The sequence below is a fragment of the Galeopterus variegatus genome, unplaced genomic scaffold, assembly GCF_000696425.1.
Source record: "Galeopterus variegatus unplaced genomic scaffold, G_variegatus-3.0.2 Scaffold265, whole genome shotgun sequence".
NCBI lineage: Eukaryota > Metazoa > Chordata > Mammalia > Dermoptera > Cynocephalidae > Galeopterus > Galeopterus variegatus.
In genome coordinates, this window is record NW_007726376.1 from 385,140 (window position 1) to 400,938 (window position 15,799).

Sequence of the window (15,799 nt, forward strand, 5' to 3'; positions counted from 1 at the left end):
TCCTATATATCGAACAGCCTAAAGTATCTACAAAAAAACTCTTAGAGTGATAAAAGAGTTCAGCACAGTAGCAGGATACAAAATCAACACACAAAAATCAGTGGAACTTCTATTCTCCAATAGTGAACATGCAGAAAGAGAAATCAAGAAAGCCTGCCCATTTACAATAGCCACCAAAAAAAAAAAATACCTAGGAATTGAGCTTACCGAGGATGTGAAAAATCTCTATAATGAGAACTACAAACCACTGCTGAGAGAAATTAAAGAGGACACAAGAAGATGGAAAGATATCCCATGCTCTTGGACTGGAAGAATCAACATTGTGAAAATGTACATACTACCCGAAGTGATATACAAATTCAATGCAATCCCCATCAAAATTCCAATGACATTTTTCTCAGAAATGGAAAAACTATCCAGACATTTATATGGAATAACAAAAGTCCACACATAGCCAAAGCAATTCTGTGCAAAAATAATAAAGCTGGAGGCATAATACTATCAGATTTTAAACTATACTACAAAGCTATAATAACCAAAACAGCATGGTACTGGCATAAAAACAGACACACTGATCAATAGAATAGAATACAGAATACAGAAATCAACCCACACACCTACAGTCATCTGATCTTCAACAAAGGCACCAAGCCTATAAACTGGGGAAGAGACTGCCTCTTCTGCAAACGGTGCTGGGATAACTGGATATCAACATGCAGGAGAATGAAACTAGACCCATACCTCTCACCATATACTAAAATCAACTCAAAATAGATTAAAGAATTTAATATACACCCTGAAACAATAAAACTTTTTTTTTTCCCCCTTTTTGTCTTTTTTCGTGACCAGCAACGGATCGCAACCCTCAGTGTCGTGCCTGTACCAGACCGGGACCGGCAACGGGATCGAAACCCTCAGTGTCGCGCCCGCACCTCGCTCAGCCAGTGAGCCGCCGGTCTGTATGTGGGATCCGAACCCTCGGCGGGAGCACCACCGCACTCCCAAGTGGCGCACTGTAGCAGTGCGCCACTGGGCCAGCCCTGACAATAAAACTTCTTAAAGTAAACATAGGAGAAACACTTCAGGAAGTAGGACTGGATACAGACTTCATGAATAGGACCCCAAAAGCATGGGCAACCAAAGGAAAAATAAACAAATGGGATTATATCAAACTAAAAAGCTTCTGCACAACAAAAGAAACAATTAACACAGTTAAAAGACAGCCAACAGAGTGGGAGAAAATATTTGCAACACATACATCTGACAAAGGATTAATATCCAGAATATACAAGGAACTCAAACAACTTTACAACAAAAAAACAAGTAACCCAATTAAAAATGGGCAAAAGAGCCAAATAGGCATTTCTCAAAGGAAGATATATGAATGGCCAAAAGACACATGAAAAAATGCTCAACATCACTCAGCATTTGGGAAATGCAAATCAAAACCACGCTGAGATACCATCTCACCCCAGTTAGGATGGCTAATATCCAAAAGACTGTGAATGATAAATGCTGGCGAGGTTGCGGAGAAAAAGGAACTCTCATACATTGTTGGTAGGACTGCAAAATGGTGCAGCCTCTATGGAAAATGGTATGGAGGTTCCTCAAACAATTGCAGATAGATCTATACCATATGATCCAGCTATCCCTCTGCTGGGAATATACCCAGAGGAATGGAAATCATCAAGTCGAAGGTATACCTGTTCTCCAATGTTCACTGCAGCACTTTTTACAATAGCTAACAGTTGGAACCAGTCCAAATGTCCATCATCAGATGAGCGGAAAATGTGGTATATCTACAGAGTGGAATACTACTCTGCTATAAAAAAGAATGAAATGCTGCCATTTGCAATGACATGGATGGACCTAGAGAGAATTATATTAAGTGAAACAAGTCAGGCACAGAAAGAGAAATATCACATGTTCTCACTTATTTGTGGGAGCTAAAAATAAATAAATAAATAAATAAATAAATACACTAACAACCTAGCAGGGAGGGGAGAAGACACAACAATTACAATTCCTTGAAGTTGATACAACAAGCGAACAGGAGATTGTTGGGAGGGAGGGAAGAGAGGGAAGAGGGAGGGAGGTTTCAGTAATGGGCCACAATAATCAACCACATTGTATATTGACAAAATAAAATAAAACTAAAAAAAAAAAAAAAAACGATGACTGAATAAATGAGTCTCTGGACCTTGATTTCACCATCTATAAAGTGGGTAAGCTACTAGTTACTTTGAAGAGTATTATGAAAATCAAATACTATAATAGTGTGAAAGCACTTTTTTAATAATAAAGGGCTATGCTGGGGTACTCGAAATATCTTGTATGTTCTAAATTTTCTATATCTTGATTTGATGGTAGTTACTTTATTAGTTTTCTATTGCGGTGTAACACATCACCACAAACTTAGTGCCTTAAAAACAAGGCACATTTATTATCCCACAGTTCTGTGGCTCAGGAGTCTGGGGCATGGCATAGCTGGGTTCTCTGTTCAGGGTCTCACAGGTTGAAATCAGAGTGCTAGCAGGGCTGTGTTCTCTACAGAAGAACCTTCAGAAAGCTCATTCAAATTGCTGGCCAAATCCAATTCCTTGTGGTTTTAAGAAAGAGTTTTCCATTTCCTTGCTGGTTATCAGCCAGGGAATGCTCTTCACCTCCCAGAAGCTTCCTATATTCCTTGCCATGTGGCCCCCTCCCTCTTTCAAGCCAGCAGCAAAGAATCTCCCTCACATGGAATCCTTCTCACACTTTGAATCTCTCTCTTCAGGAAGAGCCTGGTCCCTGTTAAGGGTTTATCTGATAAGGTCAGATAATATCTCTCTCTTAAAGTCAACTTTGTCATATAACATAATCAAATCATAGGAGTGATATCCCATCATATTTACAAGTCCCTCCTATCCTCAAGGGGAAGAGGATTATACAAGGGATTAGATCACTGGGAGTCATCTTAGTGTTTGGCCTACCACAGTTACAAAGATATATACATTGTACTACATGATTATAATCTGTGTGCTCTACTGTTTATAGGATATACCTCAATAAATACATAAAAACAGTAAAGGGCTACAAAAACGTTAGTATCTATACTATTGCTAGTAGGTCTAGTCTTATCCCAAACTCTCAGTAAGCTGCACCCAAAAAATATGAGCTCAAGTTGTTGATGAGTTTAGATTCCGTCAATGCCCCTGACTGAGCCATTTTAGCTGTGATAATCTGGAGGCCACAAAATTCAGCAGTAATTCTGACACTGGGAAAGCCTGTCAGAAACTAGATACTTGCCATTGGTAAGGTATTCTACTCTAATTAAAAACTGTATTTCTTTGCTCTTGACTGAAATTATACCCAAGCACAGCAATAGCACTGGCAATCTCAAGCAATCTGCTCATCTTGAAATATGCATCTTAGGATAATTTTACCTTGTACGGAAATTAATTAGCTAATACATAAATAAAATTTCATAGGTAAAAAAACTTCAAAATATAGGACTCATAAGTGAAATAATAGAAATGGAAAGATTATGAACTCTTCTAGGGCTGGGGCAGAGTAAATACAAGATAAGCATAAAATATCTGTGGTGACAGAAAGTAAGGAAATGCTCAAAAATAAATAAATAAAAAAGGATGAGAGCATGTCAAAAGGGCACAGAAGCCAAACAGAAAATTTTCCCCACTGACAAAACTGGAACAATATGAGCCAAAAAGAGAAAAAAAATTAAATTGAATTGGATTATAACCCAAAGAATAAAATAATCATGAGTCCATACCAATATAAGTAATTATTATGGGGAAGAAGGGACAACTCTTCCTTATGGAAGAATTCCAACTAATAAATGTCAAAAGAATGAAAGATATAGAACCCACAGAAATCTCTGCTACAGGCAAGATCTAATGAATGCTAAAATTAGTGGGTAAAAGTTTAAGCAGAAGCAGAATGTTTGCATAGGAGGAGGAAAGTAAGGAAAGAAAAAATATGAGGCTTTGATTTAGAATCTTTGAGTGCCCCCAGCTGGTCACTAGAGTGAACTTCAATGAAGTTCTGCCAAGCTGGGCTCCTCTGATACTACGTAAAGCAATAGCCTTTTTCTTTCCAGTTATGTACCTGCTACAAGATGTTTTTTCTCATTCAAACCCAGACTATTCTGCTCCTACTGATTCATAGTTACTTTCTTCCTCTAAAAATCCATCAAAAGCCTCACTACTTACTGAATCTGTCTTCTCTCTAACCAGAAGAGTACATCACAAATCCACAACCACTTCCTGGCTGAGCTCCAAGACCAGTCAGGTACAGGTAAACCATCCAAAGCGCCTCCCACTCAGCCATCTCACGGGACACCCAGGGACACCACAAGGTGGACAAGCCAGACAGTCAAGGCTGTGGTGGAAATAAGTAGATGTGGTGGTGGGATGGGCCTCCTAGGGATGTCAGACATGGGAGAATGTACAGAGTGCAGTGCTACTGAGGGACACCATGCCTACTGACATCGTGGTCATGGGTTGAGGCCCAGATAGATAAAAGATAAGGATTTTGATTAATGGTGTTTCATATGTGTCTTCCAAAATTAGTAATTCATCTGGTTCAAGTTAATCAAATAGAGCTCTCCATTAGAAGACTAGGAATTCTTGTGGCACGTAATTGTGGAGAACAAGATACAGACTAGCAGTGCCCTGACTGCATCTGGGCCACAGACAAATTTTATTTAGCCATACAACATATTTTTTTTTTTTTTTTTGTCTTTTGTCTTTTTCCGTGTCCGGCAACAGATCGCAACCCTCAGTGTTGCCCCCGTACCGGACCAGGGACCGGCAACAGGATCGCAACCCTCGGTGCTGCTCCCGCGCCTCGCTCAACCAGTGAGCGGGAACCGGTCCGTATGTGGGATCCGAACCCTCGGGCGGGAGCGCCGCCGCGCTTCCCAAGCGGTGCACTATCCAGTGCGCCACCGGGCCGGCCCCAACATATTTAAAGTTCTGAACTGGATGACAATAGTTTAAAACCCAGAGATATCACATTTAAAAATGAAGACTACTGGTTTTTCATGAAGAAAAAAATCTACAGATCTGGCCACAATGGGTGTGTTTCTGCACAGTAACAAAGCCAGCAGGAACTGAAGAGAGGCTGCCCCCTTGAGATGGTCCCTGCTCCTCAGTTCCTTCTCTCTCATTCACACAAGGCATACTACAGCTAATACCCACCCTCCCTGATCCATGTGTTATTATATACCTAGACCCTGTGGCAAATAGGCTGACAACATCTGCTGTGTAGAATACTATTGATTAGCATGCTTTCAACAGCTAAAAGGACTTTGCCCACCGTCTGCATAAGCCTCCTTAAATAATGTTCATCCTTTCTTTCTAAAAATCACTATAGCTAATTATATCTGTTCTGCAAAAACATAATACATACATTTATTCCTCTCAGTTTCATTCTTTTAATATTAATAATATCCTATTATCAATGGATCAGAATTACCTGGAAAGTTTGTTCAAATACTGATTGCTGGGCCCCACCAGCCAGAGCTTCTGATTCAGTAGTCTGAGATGGGATCCAAGAATTTGCAATTCTATCAAGTCCCTTGGTAATGCTAATGCTGCTGATCCAGAGACCACACTTTGAGTACAGCCACTATTCAGCAACCCAATTTTGTTTATTTTTAAAATTTCCATGATAATTTCACACACATTTCTTGAGTATCTCTAGAGTAGCAATGTCCAACAGAATCTTTTGCAATGATGTATACATTCTAAATAAAGTGTTATACAACATGGCTACTAGCCACATATAGCCACATTGAGCATGTGTAACTGAAGAACTAAATTTTTAATTTTATTTAATCTTAATTAATTTAAATTTAAATAGCCACATGTGGCCAGTAGCTACCATATTGGACAGCATGCTCGAAAGGAGCCAAATGGGGCAGGTAGGGTGGCAGGAAAACACAACTTTTACATGAGCATAAACAGCAAAACCCAGAATTATGTACATAAGGTCTAACTTATTTTTTTTTAACCAAACAGCTCTTTTAATATTTTCAGTTGTGCCATGAAGTAACCATGACATATTCAAGGGGGAAAAAAAGCTTTTGCAACATCAGTGAAACAACAGTGCCTCAACCTACTTAGCAAGAAAAACAACAAATCATCGAGCTCATTCCTTTTTTACCTTTTATTCTCCCAGGAATCACAGTCACCCAGTCAGGTCCACTGGCATTGATTGGCACTTTGATATTGATACCACTTTAAGAGAAATAAAAAAGCACAAGCTTAGATTCAGGAACATTTCATTTCAGTTATGTATCTTTATTTGCAAGTGAAAAAATAAACATGATTTCATAGAGTCTTATTATGATGAAATATGTTAACTCTAACATAATTAATAAAGCAGGTCTCTTGTGATAAGCAGGCTATACGGATATATAAACTGTAGAGGACTTTAAACAGACTCTTAATTTCTGACTGTACTGTATACTGCCTAGCCAGACATAAGAGTGCAAACTCCAAAATGACCAATTCTGCTTTGAATTACTTACTCCTCTTAGAGAATGGTTCACACTGACAAAAATGTCTACTTTGTCACTACCTAGTTTTCAGGTCGCAAATCTGTGCAGCATTTAGTCACATGTCAGATTCCTTAGGCCTTGCGCAAATCTGAGATGAGTCCTACTGGGAATGCTTGCCCCCAGATAGGTACTCATGCACTACTTTGTTCAACATCACTGACTCTTTAGTGTCATTCCCCTTACTGAAACACACATTCCTCAATGAGATGGATGGTGCCCATTCACCTTTGTATCATCAGCACTGAGCATAGGCCCTGTTTAGAGTCCATGCTCGGTAAATATTTTTGGAGAGCTGCATGAAAAATTGGGGGAAGGCAGAGGCCAGGAGAAGAATACTGAAAGCCCAGTGTAACTATTCCAGAAACTGGGGCAAAGTAATTAGGTCTCTTAAACTTAGACCAAAAACAAACAAAAAAATAAAATGTTAACTTTCCAAATTTTTTATATGGAAATGTATAGTCATGATTTTTTGTTTCATCAATTTTCAGAAAAGATTCATTCATTCAACAAATAATTCTTAAGCTTCTACTATGTGCCAGGCACCATCTGAGATGCCAGGGCTGTAACACACAGCATCTCCTCCCTCATGAAACTGACATTCTAATGGGGGAGACAGACAAAAACAAGCAATGAAGGAAGTACTCAGGCTGGCTACATTAGGGAATAATAGAATTTCATAGCTAGGATAAGTGACATTTAAGAGAGGACATGACTTTTAAGAAAGCACATATAAACTACTTCTGTGAGCTTAGAGTTTTATGGCAAGGAAAAGAAATATAATGTATTTCTCTATAATTTTAATAATTACATAATTATTTTATAATAAGTTATATAATATTTTTTCCTAAAAAAACATTTGCAGGAAATTTTCCTGCCAAAAAAAATTTTTTTTTAATTCAATCTAATCATGTGGAAACAATAAAGTAAATCCAAAGGAAAGGACATTGTACAAAACAGCAACATTGAAATTGTCAATGCTGAAAAAATAAAATAGGCTAACGAACACTTCTGGATCAAAGAGATAACTCAACACATTGTGTGATCACAGATTAGTTCAAATAAAAAAAATAGCTATAAAAGACATCATTGGGACAACTGGAGAAACTTGAATACAGGTGGCATATTGGATAATAGTATTATATCAATGATAAATGTCTGTAGTGTGATAGCTGTACTATGGTTATATGCTGGAGAAAGTCCATGTTCTTAAGAGATGCAGGGCCAGCCCGGTGGCGCACTCGGTAGAGTGCGGCGCTTGGGAGCACGGCGGCGCTCCTGCCGAGGGTTTGGATCCCATATAGAGACCGGTCCGCTCACTGGTTGAGCGCGGTGTGGGCGCGACACCGAGGGTTGCGATCCCGTTGCCGGTCGCGGTACGGGCGTGACACCGCGGGTTGCAATCCCATTACCGGTCATGGAAAAAAAAAAGAGAGAGAGAGATGCATATTCATGGGGTACAGTGCCATCATGTCTGCAACTTACTCTCAAATGGTCCAGAGGAAATAATTATACACAGACACACACAAACACATACACATACAGAGAGAAAGATAAAGCAAATGTGGCAAAACATTAACAGTGGTAAATCTATTAAAGGTATACGGATATTCATGGTTATTATTTTTGCAATGTTTCTAAAGACTTGAAGAGGTTTTTAATATAAATTTAGAAAGAAGAAAGTATAAATCATGCTAAAACAAAAGGGAAACTTTTTTTTTTCCTTTTTGTCTTTTTTACTGACCGGTAACAGGATCGCAACCCTTGGTGTCACGCCCGTACTGGGGACTGGCAACGGGATTGCAACCCTCGGTGTTGCGCCCGCACCGCGCTCAGCCAGTGAGCGGGAACCGGTCTCCACATGGGATCCGAACCCTCGGCGGGAGCGCCACCGCACTCCCAAGCAGTGCACTCTCCAGTGCGCCACCGGGCCGGCCCAAAGGGAAACTTTTTAAGTGATGAGCTAATTCTTTCAAAAGGTCTTCCCTTATATTAATAGAATATTTTAAGCAAAGTACTCATATCCTTTCCAAGACCAACACTTTTTTTTCCCTTAAGGAAAAAGAACAAAGATGACATCACATAAGTTGCCCACTGTCGTTTAGGAAACCGAACGCCAAAGCTAAGCTTCTTAATTCTTTCTGACTTAGGCAAGATTATGAGCCATCAAGGAAAAGAGGTTAAAAATGGGCATCAATCAGCTCAACATATCAGGCCATGAGCTCAAAATAATACACCCACAGATCAGTTCCAATCTTTCTCTTTTTCTTTTCAGTTAGCCTGGTGCAATATTTCAGAACTTTAGCAGAATAAAGGATAGGAAAATAAAAATCAATTATTAGAACTCTGTCAAATGTTTGGTTTCCAAAAACGTGTGCCATCTCAAACAGCATGTTCCCAGAAAACTTCCAGGTAAGTAGAATTTTGTAATGATTCTACTACAATGTGCCATCAACCAGCCTCAGTCAGAACATGGAAGAAAGGACAGGGACAAACACATTATTTATCTTTCTGGATTCACAGATGTTTTTTGTTTTTAATGGTAGGACTTAGTGTCAGGAATATTTTTAAGTTTTTCACTAATTTAATGCTCTAACCTTTCTCCCACTATTTTCCACATGGAATTTGAGTAAATTACAAACTATGCTCCTTCTTCTTTGCTAGACCATTAAGTATGCTCAACACAACTCTAAAACGGAATAATAGTAATTTTCACACATAGGCAAAAAAGTGCACAAATATAAAATAATCTGCTCACAGTCATTAGTAAATAGCATGTCTGAAATATGAACCCGGAGTTAAAACTAAAACTTTTGTTTTTGCTTCAAGGGTTTTTTTCTTGTTTAATTTTGTTTTAGTATTGTACTGAGCCATACAAAATACAGTAGTATTCGCAAAAATAATAAACTAAATACAGAGAATAGTGCTCCCTCTGCTGGCCTTCTAAAAGCATGGCACGAGTTCACTATATATGTACCGTGATATGACCAAAAGCTGAAGTAGAAAATCGGAGTTTTATTTAAGGAGCTCCTATAAAATACAAACTTTATGATAGCAACTTTTCCCCCACTGAGTACTGAGTGGACATAAAATATGAAAATTTTTAGGGTGCCCAGATGTACTCAACAAAAATACCTCTCTACCAGGGAATGTTTAAAGAGCAAAAAATACATTCTTTCAAATAACTGTACTTTTTAACCATTAGCTTTTATAACTTTTTATTTCCTATAAATATTATTTTACTTCAAAACCATGCGGAATGAAGAAAACACCAATTTTAATTCATACTGATTGATTCCATAATTCTGTTCTGCACATTATTACATATATTGACCGTTATGCTGAAAATGTCTTATGCTTACATTCAAAATACAAATTTAAGCACAATACTGTAATAATTTTGACAACTGTTAACTAAAAAAACACAGTTTGCTGTGGTATTTCTGGCTTCTCATGCTTATTACTAAGTCAACCCAGCAACATTACCATATTTATAGTCTTTTTCCTATTGACAAATGTTACATAATTTTAAAAACTGATATTATATCACTTAAAAATTTTTAGTTTATTAGACATAAAGCTAAAATAAGAGCCTGACTACTATACCCCTAGCAGCCCTGTTCTTGAACAAGTTTTTAAAAATCTGTTCTGTGCTTATACAGCCATTGTGTATATATGCTATGTTCTGAAGTTAAACATAGATATGAGGGTAAAGAATAAAAATTCAAGGGTAAAGGGTCTTTAATTTGAACTTGGATAAGCACTAAGCTTCACTTTTAAAACACCAAACAGAAATACAAGTCTGTGTTTATTTTCTTACTCACCACCTCTCCTGAATTGGGTCAAGTGCAGAGAGATATAAGGAATACATACCCAAAACAAGAAAGTCTCCTAATACCCCCTTAGACTCAAAATACCCCCTAGAACAAGGAGCACGTACCTCTGGAAGAAAGCACTCTCTGCAGCAGTTAGGAGGCCCTTCAGGTATCCACCTTTGAAATGGTTAATTCTGCTGCTGCAAGGGAGCTTCGCTGGTTTGAAGCAGAACCAGGGCTCTCCAGTATAAAGATCTGTAAAGTTACAAAGAGGCAGACTCCCAGGAAGACACACATTGCACTCAGTTGTTTCAGAAATTCTTCCTGAGCGGAAGAGACTCTTGAAATAGACCCTATCTGGTTTCTCTTCCTGCAAGTGCTGGAGAATTCTAATCCCTTCGCTGGGATGGACTAGAGATACAGACACCTTAACTTTACCTGGCCAGAGCAATGTAAAAAAAACCTTGTAAAACCCATTCTTGTAGTCTACCACTCTGCCCACAGCCCCTGCCTGCAGCTTGGGCGTGTGGATTCTGGCCTGCAGGTAGTCTCCACCATACTTCTTAGGCTTTTTTTGAAAATCCTGTACATGAACCAGCACCTCCAGCTGGCTTCCCACCTTGAAGAAGCCTGCAGAGTTCAAGATGACAAAGTAGCTGGAAGAAGGGTCAGTGCTCTTCACAAAGGGGACTGGGCCCACATCAGGCACCTGCCACTGCAAAGCAGCCAGCAAGGAGTCCTCCTCCAAGCGCTCCCAGCTGGACAGGGTCTGGTGCTCATAACCACAGTAGGGATTCTGGCTAATTCTTGCCACCTGGGAGGAAACAAACTGTCCACTGCTGTCGATGAATGTGGCTGAAACAGTCTCATGGTCCAAGTACTGAAATGAAAGACACAAACAGAAACCACCACTACAGTAAATCTGTATATATTCATTCAACCAAATAAATCTCTGCTTCAGTTTATACCTGTATAAAGTCAGTTGGGATGACATTGTCTCAAAAACTATAGCTCAAATTTTACAGGGCTATTTTATTATAACAATAAAATCAAGATGAGAAATAAATTCATAAAGGGATTCCCACTTTCACGGGTTTTACCTCCAGGAACTCTACCAGGCTCTCACAGTAAATATCAGAAAAAAATCTGCTTAAGCTTCTGGCAAGGGAAGGGGAAGAGGAACCATTTTGAAATATGCCTGAGCATTGTGTTCTTCTTAACAAAGCCTGCCCTCAGAGAAACTATTTTACCAGAACCTAACCTACTGGGGTTTTATCAGAGCCTAACCTACCTGGGAGAAGGGAAATACCCAACTACAGCCTGCTCTAGCCTTTCACATGTGGGAAAGGAAATACTCAGCTCTAGCTCACTGTAGCCATCCTGTCTGACCCAAGAGGGGAAAAAAATCAAAACACTGGTGAAGCTCACAGCCAAGGGGCAGAGGCTCACTAAAAGGCTGAGACTTAATGATAAGATAATAGAATGCTTCCCCTATTCCCCATATCTTGCTACCACACCATTGAAGGCCTATTTACCTGAGCACCTTTCACTCAAGTACGTTAGGTCCAGATTTCAAGAAAAATTACAAGGCATTCTAAAAGGCAAAAAACACAGTTTCAAGACAGACCAAGTATCAGAACCAGACTCAGATATGGCAGGAATGTTAGAATTATGAGACTGGGAATTTAAAATAACTATGATTACTTAAAAAAGAAAGTGGGGGGGAGAGAAAGCAAATAATTATAACAAATAGAGACTCAAATTCCAAATATCAGTTATCCAAATTTGTTAATTTACTAAAATCTATAGCACAAATGGTCAATTTTATGACCACAAATATCAACATAAAATCATAAGACTATACAAACAATAGCTGACTACAAAATAAATAAAATGACTATGATTAATATGCTAAGGGCTCTAACGGAAAAAGTAGACAACATGCAAGAACAGATGGGCATTGTAAATATAGAGATGGAAATTCTAAGAAAAAAAATTTTTAAATGCTAAAGAACAATAAATCTGAAGGAAAAATAAAGAGTGCTTTTGATGGGCTCATTAGTAGACTAGATACAGTAGGAAAGAGTCTCTGGGTTTGAGGTTATGTCAACAGAAATTTCCAAAACTGAAAAGCAAAGAGAAAAAAGACTGAAACAGTATATTCCAGAGCTGTGAGATAATTACAAAAGATGCAACACATGCATAATGAGAACACTAGGACAATAAAACAGGAACAGAAGAAATATTTGAATCAATAATTGAGAATTCCCCAAATTAATGTCAGACATCAAACCACAGATCCAGAAAGCCCAGGGAACAACAAACAAGATAAATGCCCAAAAACCTACACCTAACCATATTCAAACTGCAGAAAATCAAAGATAATGAAAAAATCTTGAAAGAAGCCAAAGAGAAAAAATAAAACCTTACCTATAGAGAAGCAAAGATAAGAATTACACCCAGACTTCTCAAAAATCATAAGCAAGAAGAGAATGAAGTGAAATATTTAAAGTGTTGGGGGGGGGGACAAAAAAATACCAACCTAGAATTATTTAACCTGTGAAATTATCCGTCAAAAGTGAAGGAGAAATAAAGACTTTTGCAGATAAACAAAAATTGAGGGAAGTTGTTGCCAGTAGACCTGCCTTGCAAGAAATGTTAGAAGTTCTCCAGGGAGAAGGAAAATGATATAGATCAGAAACTCGTATCTACATAAAGAAAGGAAGAATATCAGAGAGGAAACAAATGAAGGTAAAATAAAAAGTTTTATTTTTCTTATTCTTAATTGATCTAACAGATAAAAGTTTGTTCAAAATAATAATAGCAACACTGTATTTGATTATGTATGCTTATGAAAATATATATGCTTATGTATGATTACATATAAGTGAAATGGATGATAGCAATAACACAAGTCATAGGAGGGAGAAATTAGAAATATTCTGTTATTATAAGGTCCTTGAACTACCACTGAAGCAGTATAGTATTATTTGAAAGTAGACTTGTATTAGTTGTAAATGTATATTTCAAACTCTGGAGCTAAAATAATTTTAAGAAATATAACTGATATGCTAAGAAAGGAAAGAGAATAAAATCATATCAAGTGTTCAACTAAAACTACAAAAGGCAGAAAAAGAATGGAAGACAAAAACAGGAACAAAGAATAAAGGCAACAAATAAAAAATGGTAATAAATATGTTAGACATTAATCCAACTATATGAATAATCACTTTAAACATCAATGATTTCAATATAGCAATTAAGAGACAGAGATTGTCAGAATGGATCAAATAACAAGATCCAACAATATGTTGTTTACAGGAAACCCAATTTCAAAATAAAGACAAATAGATTAAAAGTAAAGAGATGTGGCTGGCCAGTTAGCCCAGTTGGTTAGAGCATGGTGTTGTAATACCAAAGTCAAGGGTTCAGATCCCTCTACTGACCAGCCACCAAAAAGAAAAAAAAAGTATATATATGAGGCAAAACTAATAGAGAAATAGAGATAAATCTACATTATAGTTGAAGACTTCAACACCACTCCATCAGAAATAAATAGATCTAGCAGATAGAAAACCATGCATAATGGTTGAGTTCAACCAAGGACATGGTTGAACTCAACAGCACCATCAATAAACTGGATATAATTGACATCTACAAACTACTTAATCAAGCTCACATGGAACATTCACCAAAACAGGTCACATACTGGGCCATAAAATGCACCTTAACAAATTTTTAAAAATAGAAATCATACAATGTCTGCTCTCAGACCATAATGGAATTAAACCAGAAATCAATAACAGAAAGACAGCTGGAAAAATCCCAAAATAACATATACATGGATCAAATATGAAATCTCAAGAGAAAGGTAAAACTATTTTGAACTAGGTGAAAATGAAAATATAATTTATGAAATGTTGTGGGATGCAGTAAAAATGTGAGTAAAGGAGAAATTTATAGTATTAAATGCATATATTAGAAAAGAAAAAAGATATAAAATCAACAATCTAAGCTTTCACCTTAGGAAACTAGAAAAAGAAGAGCAAATTAAATCCAAAATAAGCAGGGGAAAAAAAAAAAGAAATAATAAAAACCATAGCAGAAATCAATAAAGTTGAAAACAGGAAATCAATAGAGAAAAATAATGAAACCAAAAGCTAGTTCTTTGAGAAGATTGATAAAATTGATAAGCCTGCAGCCAGGCTAAGAAAAAGAGAGAAAACACAAATTACTAATACAGAAATGAAACAGGGGCCATCACTACAGATCCCACGATCATTAAAAGAATAATGAAGAGATATTATTTGATAACCTGGATGAAATGGACCACTTCCTTGAAAAACACATCTACGAAAATTCACACAAGAAGAAACAGACAATCTGAATAGGTCTTTATCTATTGAAGATATTGGATCAGTAATTAGTACCCTTTCAAAACAGAAAGCACCAGGCCCAGATGGGTTCACTGGTGAATTCTACCAAACATTTAAAGAAGAATTTATACCAATTCTCTACAATCTCTTCCAGAAGATAAAAGCAGAGGAAATACTTTCTAACTCATTCTATGATGCCAGCATTACCCTAATATCAAAACCAGAAAGAGACATTACAAAAAAATTAAAGACCAACATCTCTCATGAACATTGATGTAAAAATCCTTAAAAATATATTAGCAAATCAAATCCAACAATATAAAAAATGAATTATACGCTACAACCAAGTGAGATTTATCTCAGGTATGCAAGAAAGCACCTTAACAGAACTCCAGTGCTTCCTAATGAGCACAATCTACACCCTCCTAGAACAGATCCTTAATCTTCACTTTGGCCTTTCTGCTTAAAAAATACTCAAGTCTTTTTTATTTTGGACTTTAATATTTGTATTTATACAAGGGTACTTCAAAAAGTCCATGGAAAAATCAAATTGAAATATGTATCTTTCCACAAACTTTTCAAAGTACCCTCATCTTGTGACATTTTTTCTATATGCTATACAACATAATGGCTTTCTAAAATTTTGTACCTCAAAATTTTATCTTCTGCTTCTAAAATTCAGATACTTAAGCTCTTTTTCTATTAATGAGCAGATCTGCCTTTTTAACAATGGAATTTTTTTTTAAAAGCCCTCCTTTCTAGAGCTTATAGAATTTCAAAGGTAAAGAGATCTTAAAAGCTTCTAGAAAGGAAAATAAAGTTACCAATTAAAAAATAATGCATAGATTAGCATTAGACTTGCTTTTTGCAACAGTGGACACTAGAAGACAATGGAGCAAAGTTGTCAAGGTCCTGAGGGAAAGCAATGTTGAATACTACATAGATTTGGGTTATAAAACCCAAATACAAATCCTACATGAGGGCAAAATAAAGACAGTTTCAGATACGTAAGATTACTTCCTATATGCCGTTTCAGAAAAAAACTA

The 15,799-nt window shown here is 37.2% G+C and overlaps 1 protein-coding gene across 2 annotated transcripts in view; it reads right to left on the bottom strand.

The window, feature by feature from the left end:
* The window catches only part of NXPE3 (neurexophilin and PC-esterase domain family, member 3), a 45,031-nt gene that overhangs the window by 13,827 nt on the left and 15,405 nt on the right, over positions 1-15,799 (bottom strand). For both annotated transcript variants that reach the window (XM_008566701.1, XM_008566700.1), the window contains exons 3-4: positions 10,503-11,257; positions 6,169-6,242 (exon numbers count right to left, since the gene is read on the bottom strand). In XM_008566701.1, coding sequence (XP_008564923.1) covers positions 6,169-6,242; positions 10,503-11,257 — 829 coding nt within the window. The remainder of the gene's footprint in view (positions 1-6,168; positions 6,243-10,502; positions 11,258-15,799) is intronic.